The sequence below is a fragment of the Nothoprocta perdicaria genome, unplaced genomic scaffold, assembly GCF_003342845.1.
Source record: "Nothoprocta perdicaria isolate Ctin4 unplaced genomic scaffold, notPer1 scaffold_44, whole genome shotgun sequence".
Lineage (NCBI taxonomy): Eukaryota > Metazoa > Chordata > Aves > Tinamiformes > Tinamidae > Nothoprocta > Nothoprocta perdicaria.
In genome coordinates, this window is record NW_020455688.1 from 4,093,376 (window position 1) to 4,103,898 (window position 10,523).

The window sequence follows — 10,523 nt, forward strand, 5'->3', positions numbered from 1 at the left end:
GTTTAAGGGTTTCCTTCTTCCATACTATCACATCTGCATTAAATCCCCTGTTCTTAGGAAATTGCTTCAGCCTTGGTTTCCAGTTTATATGAGAACATAACTGCAATGCATCTGTTCAGGGGGGAAACAGCCAGAAAAGAGAGACAATAAACGCTGTACACCTGGAGTCTGCCATGGCTACACGTTCAAGGCTCTGCCATTCCCAATCACAGAGGTTCACATCTCTATAGATGGAGCTGGAAGAGTTTCTCTGATGKCTGAGTCATTATTAGTTTATGCTTACAGTACACTTAAACTTATTAGTTTATAAGCAGACCTGCCTGTATATCCCGTAGAAGACTGTTCTACATATTTACATGCCTAATACCTTCATGTTTCAAGTAGCAAGTGCAGCTTGTCTTCCTTGTGACTGCTAAATGTAGATCAAAAAATATGAATAGGGGTGCATTTCTTTCAGAATGAAGTGAGTGCCATAAACAATAGGTGCTGTGGGCGGTCTTCTTTGTATAAATATCGATTTTATCAACAAAAGAAGATTTTTTTCTTTCCAGATTACTACTGCATTTCTGCATATTATTTGTATTTCAAAAAAAAAAGTCTTTTGAATAACAGTCACTATAGGAAAGGAAATAAATAACAATTATTACAATTGTTATTTTGAGTAGCTGAATGAGAGAAAATTTTAGGACTAAGAGAAAACTTTAGGGCTAAAAAACATGTATGGAGTCAGAGTGCTGCCTTCCAGTCAGTCTATTCACATGCAAATTTCAATGGATCTCCCACTGGAAGAGAGACTGGAAAAGAAGCATCTTGCTGCTTCACTGCCATGTAATTTTTATTGACAACATCAAGCACTCAAAATCACAAGGCACACTTTTTCCCCCACTGAAGAGAGGGACTAATTCATGAGATCAAATAAATAATACACTTTTTTTGTGTATTTTTTGTTCACTTTCTGACTGAAGCCTTTTAGGTAAAATGCGGTTGTACTTCAGAGCTTTTCTCTGCAAGCAGAGGAATTCAAACTTTGGTCCTGTAAGATYGAAGCTAAGATTTATATTTAGTCGTCCATTTTTAAAAAATGAAAGAATTGGTCTTTAAAAGATTCTGAAGACAGTCTACAATTGTGAGAATTAGCAACATTACAGTAGAAGCAGCTACTTTAGGAAGGTACTTGAAAGGAAAAATTAATTTTATCCATAAAGATCTGGAATGTTTTTGGCATTTATTTCATGTGATATGTGCTGGTTTTTACAATGAGAAATATAAAGGAGATTGAACAAGGAGAGATTTCGCATACTGAGCGAAGAAAAGGAAGACCTGGAAGTGCAGCCCCTGGATGGCCACCAATGGCCTATGAACTTGAAGGGCATCCACAGGCTTTGCCATCATGTAGGATACAAAGACCTCCAAATTCACACAGCCGTTCCAGCCTCCAGTCTCAATGCCATCCTCCCTGACAGATACCAGAGAGTCTCCACTCGTTACGATGAAGCCTTATAATGAAGCCTCCAATCTTTGTGATGAAGTGCTAGCTTTCAGCATTGAAGGGCTGAAAGGAGGGCTTCACATGGACCTTCCTGGAACAATATATTTGCTGGAACAATTGCTTATGCAATGTATAAACAATTTCTATGTTTATATAAACACATTCCTACTGATGTTCTTGGCTTCAACACTCAATAAATTATTTCCTAGAGAAGCTCCCTCCACTTTTTGTGACATGAAATCTTGTCCTGTACCATCCACATACTCTAGTACATGCACTGTGTATTAAAAGGTATCTCCTTAACCAAATGGTTACTCCTAGTTTGGCTGACTGTAAGGAAAATGCAAGTGGTCTCACTGGTGAAAGGAACTGGAGGTATCATGATTTGAACTGTGATATGATGAGAATACAATGATTTTTGGCTGTGCATGACGCAGATAAACTTTTTCTGCTCTGTTTGGCACTGTTTCCTCAGTCAGCTGTGCTGAATGGTATAGGAACAAATAAGCAGTAAAAATACAAGAAATCCAGGCTGATTGACCTAATACTGGAGGAAGGAACTATCATGCTCCTTTATGTCAATAATATATTTTGTTCTTGTTGGCAAGTACTTTCCAGACAGTTATTTTTCTTCTCTTAACCTCACGGAATTAATAGAGATCTTCAGTCCTGGGTTGTCTGAAATGGGAATAGCAGCTAATAGTTGCAAGCTGTGTCAGTCCTGAGGAATATCATTCTTCCAGGCAAAGCAAAGCTGTGGAAGAGCTTGATTGCACAAACTGCTTTTATTGGTGTTGTTCCACTTGCAGACTTGCAAGTGGTGTATCCTAAAGATGCATGAGGATAACACATAAGATACCCTTTCATCAGCAGGCCATCCTTTAGCATAATCGCTTGTGCTCTAAATACAATGCCCTAATTTTGGGAGGCCCATCTTCCTGGCAGTAGTGAATGAACTGATGACAGGGCGTCAGCAGTTGGACTTACTAAATTCCCAGCAATGACTAGCGTTGGTGGCAATGAAGTCTTAAATGTGCGTGACCGGTTCTTCACTGAGCTCCTGGCTGGTGAAATTTCTGAAGGGGCATCTGMAGTAAACAGACTGTTACCACAGATATGTAGTATTGCAAAAGAGAAGACTGCCAGACAGATCTTCACTAATAGGATATGAAAGGACCTGAAAAGGTCCCGAAAAGGCTGATGAGTAAGAAGAGAGGTACAGTGGTGTGTAGTCACAACATCAAGYGAGGTAATACGTGCTAATTCAAGCTGACAATGGACAAACAGRGAACAGAAGTGAGAATCCCTTTGAGTCTGTGCAAGCAGCCTTTGCAGATGTCCCAACTTCTTTCTGTGTTGATTGCAGTAGTTTTTATAGATATTGTGGGAYATTGGCTATACTGGGCACAATTTGCATGAATGAGGCCTACACAATTATTCCCTAAGTTTAATTACATTTAAAGGTTTTAAACCTTTAAACCATGTAAAGGTTTAGTTTTGCTCTTTCTTGACTGAATACCAACACTTAGGATTAAGTAGATCAAGAAGGATGCCAAGTCACTTCAATTTGAGGATGATTTAGTATCTTGTAACTGGCCAAGTGAACAATTGACTGATGAAATAAGGAAGTTTGCTTCCCATTCCTGAGTCACAGAGTTGAATATTAGACATTGTTACAGACATATACATATCTATTTATTTCTGAAAAGTTCATCCTGCAATGACCTTAGATTTTCATCAGTCAAAATCAACATCAAAAGATTCAATCGTTTGTGTGTCATATCTTGGAGCCATTTATTGTGACCTTGCAGCAAAGATCCTGGAACTTGTTGATGTGTGCAAATAGAGAGTCCTTCCTGAGCAGAGGTTGTGGTAGTGCTTTGGCTTGTCTAGTCTGTTGAACAACCTTCAAATTTTAGGAGAATTTTACCTTTGCACATTGAGCTTTGACAGAAGTCAATCAAAACCAATCACTGTATAAAAATCTTCTCATGCAGATTTGTTTTTTTACTACTGATGTTCACTCTACATTTCAATGGGATAAAGGGGCCTCTTAAATGCAAACAGTTTTCTGTCAGGAGGATGAGGTTTCAGACAAGATATAGCAACTCAAGGCCCTCAAGAAAGCCTTCTTGAGCTCAGCTTCTGGGCATTTCCAAAGTAGAGATGCTGGGGAGTGCAATGTTCATATCCAGCAGCTTGATTGATTTCCAAGTACTAAAATATGTCCTAGAAAGACATTTGCAATATTATTAACAGCCCCTAGCTCACATATGCTAGATTTACATGAGGGCATAATAACCCTTTAGGAATTCTAAAACATCTGGCAAATGGGATCAGGAATGTAAATCTGGCTGTTTTCTGTTCTCACCACACCAGAGGATGTGGATCCTCTGAATCTGCTTGTGATGTTTGTTGTGTGTCTGGGACAATGATCACCCCTTCTTAAAGACCAGCACTGGACTGTGAGTAGTGTTGCTGTCAGCCCACCAGCACTGCAAATATCCCTTGTTGTATCTCAATGCACTCAGTTTGCCTGCTACTTTAATTGCTCCTTAACACCACAGCAATGTCAACCTCTGTCTTGCATTAGTCTCCATGTTACAAGTAATGTATAAAATCATTTAATTTTGAAATGTGATGGTAAATATCACTGTGTGGTGATGAGGTAAAAAGGATGAGAATTACATCTTAAGCAAGTTCACCCTTCTCTTGAAACAGCATTTGTATCTGCCTTTTGGATGAGGGCTAAAATATTTAACGATTTTACAATGTTGATTTTCAATGACTTGATTTCTTTAACCATTAGGTTAAAGGACACTATGGCATCTTCAGCCTGTGGCTGAGATCACATAAGCTGAAGGAGATGATGCCTTTTCTGGCTTCTTTTCCCATGTCCGGTGCATGTCAGGATTTTGTTTTCCATTTGAACCAGTCAACATCAGCCACGCAAGGCAAAGGCTTCAGAGATGCATCACAGAGAGGAGTACCCCACTTGTAGCAATCACTTATGCCCTTCAAGATCACAAGCTCACATCACTGATCTTATTGTCATTGCCCTCAATATCATATTGTATTGCCACAATGTCACATTATGATATTTTTATCATTTATCAAAGCCTCCTGTGGCTGTAACTAGATTGCAAATAAATTGCACACCACCACACAGTTCATGTCAAAAGAATAAATAAAAACTATTCTAAGAGCTCCATTCATCATCCAGCAATGCCTACCTTACAAACAAAAGGCACATATGTAATCCCGAGTGGTTTTGAAACATGATTTAAAGAACTTGATGAGCAAAATGCTCTTGATGTAACCTGGAATGCTTTCATTTCTTCAGTTGATTAGACTGTAAAATGGCTGAACACAGAAGGAAATCCTACTCTAGCAAGAACGAGAGGGATCAGGTATCAGAAGACAGGAGTTCTTTGCTGAACAGCTGTTTTATTAATGTTCTGACCCTAGGTATCTTTTTACATTTTACCATTATCATATGCAGAAAGCACTAGAAATATTCAGAAAACCCATGTTAGATGCTACAGTTGTTCTTTATGAGATTCTCCTATTTCTTTACATCAGAACTCTGTCACTCTTCTCAGAAATAAAGASACTGAATAGCAGAATTAATTCTGAGATGTAATTTCATACTTACCAGGCTCACATCATTATACAATAATTATACACTTGAATAGACATTTTTGTTTTGAATTGGTAGTTTATTTAAACTAATTTATTAAAAAAAATAAAATGTTACTTTAAGATATTCCTAAGTACCTTTTTTTTCCCCCCCATGTTTCTGTCACAACCCATGACTACAATAATCATCACTAAGGGTATTATGAAACTAGCATTCCAGTTTTAATATCAAAATTTAGGTGAGTTGCAAGGACACTTTGGAAAAAATGAACAACCTCCATCAACATCCACATTTCAGACAAGTTAACAAGTAGCTATATTTGACTGCTGGATCAGAGAATACTAAACTACCCCAAAAAAAAAAAAAAAACCAAGAAAAATCTCTCATGGAGCATATTAGCTAATATGAAAATAACAGGAAATATGAAGTTTATGTTATTAATCTCTACAGAGCCTCAGTAAGTCTACTGTGCTTTCTTAATCAACTACTTTAGCTTTGCCTTTTGGTAATAAATTTCATTTAGAAGTTTAAATGGCAACAGGAATTGAAAGCAATTAAAAAGTTGGTATACTTCTTTTTTTAATACAAAGCCAAAACAAAATATCTGCATTCTACTTTTTCACATTTTATTTTTTTTGTATCGGATATCTATTTACCCTTTTTTCTTTTTAAAATCAGAAATATCCTGCCAACTGTAATATAAGACAAATTCTGGTGCTTTAAAAATAATACTTTTCACAACCTTTACAACCTTCACACTTCCTACTTTCAAAGTCGTGGAGAGTCTTACAGAATTAGCAAGAGTTCAGGATGTTTTATTACAACATATGATAGCCTGGATCATTCCTTTGCTACAACAGAAGGATGAAAAGTAATTTCCAGAAGAATTGCCTGGGATCAACCAACATTATTCTTTTAGCATGCATTTATGTGGTTGTTCTCAGTATTGGAATATGCTAAAAATATCCAGCTGCTTTGATCTTCACAGAGACTCCAGCCACCACAAACTGGGTTTCTGTGGCAGCAACATAAATCCAGAGCTCTAATTTTTCCTGTGAGGCCTTGTGGATAAATGGAGGGGAAATTATGTCCATTCTCCTGTACCAGGGGTGGAATGTGCAGCCTGTCCAGCTTCTGAATTACMAAGTCTGTTGGGAAAGGTGCACAGCTAAAGACATGCACAGGCACACAGCCATAGTCAATGGTAATGAGYTGGAACAGTGGGAATTTCAATTGGATATACAGGGGAAAAAAAATCCTCATGCGGAGAATGGTTAAGCATCAAAACCCACAAAGGCTGTGGATCACCATCCTTGGAATTCTTCTATACTGACACAGGTACAGCACTGAGTAATAGGATCCAACCATGAAGCTAGGCCTGCTTGGAGCAGGAAGTTGGACTACATTACTAGATGACCTTTCCTAATTATATTATTTTATTGTTACCAGCTATTTCTGGTAACTTTATATTTCTTTTAAAGAAGCTTTTTTTTTATTTAGTTATTTTTCACAGATTCGCTACTAGCAGTCCACAGATACCTATATCTACACATCACAAAACAAAAATCCTAGTTTTGATGGTTCTGATGATAACCATGTTGGATCAGAATTTGATTATTTTGCAAAACTCTCCTTTCTTAAGAAAGGAGCTTGCATCTGGCATTCTGTGCTCTCTTTCTCTGCATGCACAGACTCCTCTCGGGTAAACAGCCTACAAGCCAAAGAACATCACAGCTCTTTTTTTTTTTCCTCCACGTAGAAGAGTGAGATCTTTTCCCCCTCAAAATATAGCAAAAGGGGAAAACTGCTACCCRGCATTTCTAGAAAGAAATAGTGTAACAAAGTTTTATCAGAGACGCTTATCTTCTCTTCAAGAGCAACAGTGCTAGGCATTTACAGATAGCAGGATGGAAGWACAGCATGCTTTTCATACATCTGTGAGCCTCCAAAATCTCTAGCTGAGCCTAGTTCTCATATAAAAGAATAGAGGAACCATATGAATTACCTGTTTCCATTTTCCCATCTTGTGCTGCAGGCCCATCAGGAATTACACTCTTCACCTGAAGAAACTCATCTGGCTCATCCCCACCAATGATGGTAAATCCAAAACCCATGTTGCTTTTCTTAAGAGTTGTGCTGAGGAAAGTCCCCTTCAGCTGTGATGCATCACGGGTGAAGAGTGGTTTTTCTAAATCAGTCAACACAAAGAAGAAACGTAACAGTTCTGATCTGGTCATAGCTCAAAGGGGACAGCAGATAATAGCAGCACTTGACAGTAGGTGACAGTGTATGAAAACAGACGAAATAAAGAGTGCAAGCATTCCAGAGAAAAAAAAATATTAGTGAGTTCTTATTACTAACACAAAGCTTAAGAGGGATTTTTATCTATGGCCAATCAGCCATAAGAGGTGACTTATAAATGTTATTTCATATTAGAAAGGCACTTAGAAGCGGGTATTGTGCAGCTAAAATAATTACAGTAATAAAACTGATATCTGAGGTAATTTTAAAACCTCTTTCAAATTATTCCTAACCTATGAATTCAGSTTTGTCTACAAGGCAATACATTCTGCACAATTTCCCTCCCACCCACAATAAGGAAATTACCCCCTGTATCTTCTAAAAGCACTTGTTAAAAAACAATGCTAAGTATCAGGCAGTCTTTTTCTCCAAACACAAGGGCTCTTGGCATCCAGCGAGAGACATTTACAACCGCTGTGACAGTCGTGTGACCTTTACATCCCCTTTCCGAGTGCTTGGGCGTGCAGCGTGAGCCACCAGCGGGAAGAGCAGCCTGACCCGGGCCCCTTCCTGTGCTTGGTTTTGTGAGAAAAGCCATGAGAAAGGTGCAAAGATCGTGCCTGGCGAGCAGCCCACGCACGTACCATAGGGCCCGAGCATCCGAGCAGCGTCGCGGCGCCACTGGGACAGGTCATTCACACTGCGGGACCTCTGAGGAGCAGCGCGCGGCTGAGCGTGCTTGGGCCTAGGTAATGTTGATGAGGAGCTTTGGACTGTCACAAAGGAGAACAAGCCTCATTCCTGGGCTACAACTCCACGTTCAAATTTATTCGTCTCTATGTCTCTATGAATSCTGTGCGTTGCTTATACGTTTTACTCTAAGTGCATTAATTTTCACATTACCAAGAGGCTGCATTCTTGTAGACTTCTGTAACACAGTGCTTGAGGCTTTCAGCTTAATTGATGCTTGCTAGATGAGCTAGCTTAGAAACACACCAAACATCAATTAGCAGTAATTTAGAGAAAGTACAATTAATCATTTCAGTGTTGCCAATCTCAGGTGCTCAAGAGAGAATCATACATTCTCAAGAACAGAAATTATGGTTTTATTTAGAAAATTTCTTTGGGGTTCTTATTACGCTTCTTGTTCCTCAGCCTTTAGGATACCCTGGGTCATCTTTTCTACTCTGTGACTCTGAAGACTTGAGTTTTTCAGACAGCTTATGAGAGTCCCACAACTCCAGGAGCTTGGGCTTTCATGGGAACAGACATATGTGACAGTATTGGGAGAACTGGCAACACTRCTATTTTAATCAGCCTGTGAAAATCATTGTCACACAAACAAGGAAAGCAGGATCCTTCATCTTAACTCGGACATGCTGATATGGTACTGTACCTCGGAAACCTTGGGCCTGCATAGGCTTTGTTCCAAGTTCTGCGTTGGGCATGTTATGCTGCTGTAGCTTCCTTTTTGCTTCTAGGACAGGGTTTTCAAATTGTGTTCTTCTATTTATGTGGCTGTAAAAAATTTGGTTTTGATTAAAAACTAGGTTCATTTGGGGAAAATGGTAATTTTCACAGCAGGATGTTTTAAGTGACGTGTGTATGGTTAGACAGTGAAACCCTTGTGCAACCCTTATGGGCCTCCCTTATGCTCCACATAATTTTGATGGGGATGAGAAATGCACAATGTCATGTGTAACATAATAAATAGCACCAAGAAGTGCTCTATCCTTCCAACATGCTGCTCTGCTACAGGCAAATGGTTTTGACTACATATTAATCATAGTGCTGCTGTGCTATAGCATGCTCCATGTCTTTAGTACAGACACTGTTCTATACATGATTCAAGGAAACCGAGCCAGTCCTAGTGCATTATTATAGATAAGCCATAAATGAAATTACATAATCATTTGAGGTAAAAGGTAAAGCCTACCACACAGTATATTTATGATCACTGCTTAAAATAGGAACACATGTAACGCAGGAGACAACCTGAATATAAAACCTTTTCAATTCTATAGGATGTATCTATTAAACTGTACTGAAAAATGGAATCATGCAGAAATTAAGTCAGGCTAGATTAGCAGTATATGTAAGTGTGTGTGTGTGTRTATATATATATATAAACATATTATATGTTTCACACTTCTGAGGAAAGCAAAAGAACAGTTGGTGGCATGGAATAACTGCATAATAGGATCATAGATTAGAAAAAGGGGTTTGTGTTCTAAATGTTTTGGGGAAATAAATACATATATACAACAGGGAGATTTTCAGACATTTTTCAGACATCAAGGAGGTTTTTTCTTTTGTTCTTATGGAGCAACTATGTGTTGAGGCCTTCTGAAAATCCAATCCCTATCATTGGCTTTAAATACAGAGCAGTGATCTGGAAACTTTTGAAACTGTGAGATACTAAAATGGGTCTAATATCTTCAGCTTATACTGAAATGATATATTTTTTTGTAGAAACGCTAAGAACTTTTCATTAAATTGTCATTAAAAAGTGGTCTAGAGAGAAGTTATAAGTATTAAGGGAGTATAATATATCAGAAAAGTGAGGATTTGGTGGAGACAGATAATGCAATGAAAGATTTCCAGTCACACAAAAGAATATTTCTTTTACTTAGAAGATTCAAAATACATTTGATAAGTTGTGGAATTACTAATCTGTGGATGTGGCTATAACTCTTGTAAATCTAGAAATATATGATGGAAGGGAGAGAAATTTTATCAGTTAGAAAYAGAGGAAGACATACATGCATTAAATGATCATAGGGTAATTATGCACTACTAATGAACTACTAGGAAAAAGCAGTTTCCTAGTAGTAGTAGGAAAAAGGCAAATTTCTGCCACCTGTCATGTATCATGTACCTATCATGTGATGAATTTTCAAATTGATAAGMAAATACTATTTTTGCCATTACGTAAGTGATGAAACATCATTTGAAACAATAGGTAAAGTTCTGATCACTAATGACTAAGCAAAAATAATTAATTCAAAAAGTATTTCAGATAGACCAACAGAAGAGTGTCCTATGAGAGAAGAAGTTGCACATTTTTACTGAAGAAAAATTAAGAATAACAAGAAAAACTTCTTCAAATATATCAATAACAAAAGGAAGGTCAGGGAGAACGTGGGTCCACTA

At 38.0% G+C, this 10,523-nt stretch overlaps 1 protein-coding gene across 5 annotated transcripts in view; it reads right to left on the reverse strand.

Moving 5' to 3' along the window:
• MAGI2 (membrane associated guanylate kinase, WW and PDZ domain containing 2) overlaps positions 1-10,523 on the reverse strand; it is a 674,980-nt gene that overhangs the window by 124,396 nt on the left and 540,061 nt on the right. For all 5 annotated transcript variants that reach the window (XM_026046375.1, XM_026046373.1, XM_026046374.1 and 2 more), the window contains exons 8-9: positions 8,767-8,888; positions 7,135-7,317 (exon numbers count right to left, since the gene is read on the reverse strand). In XM_026046375.1, coding sequence (XP_025902160.1) covers positions 7,135-7,317; positions 8,767-8,888 — 305 coding nt within the window. The remainder of the gene's footprint in view (positions 1-7,134; positions 7,318-8,766; positions 8,889-10,523) is intronic.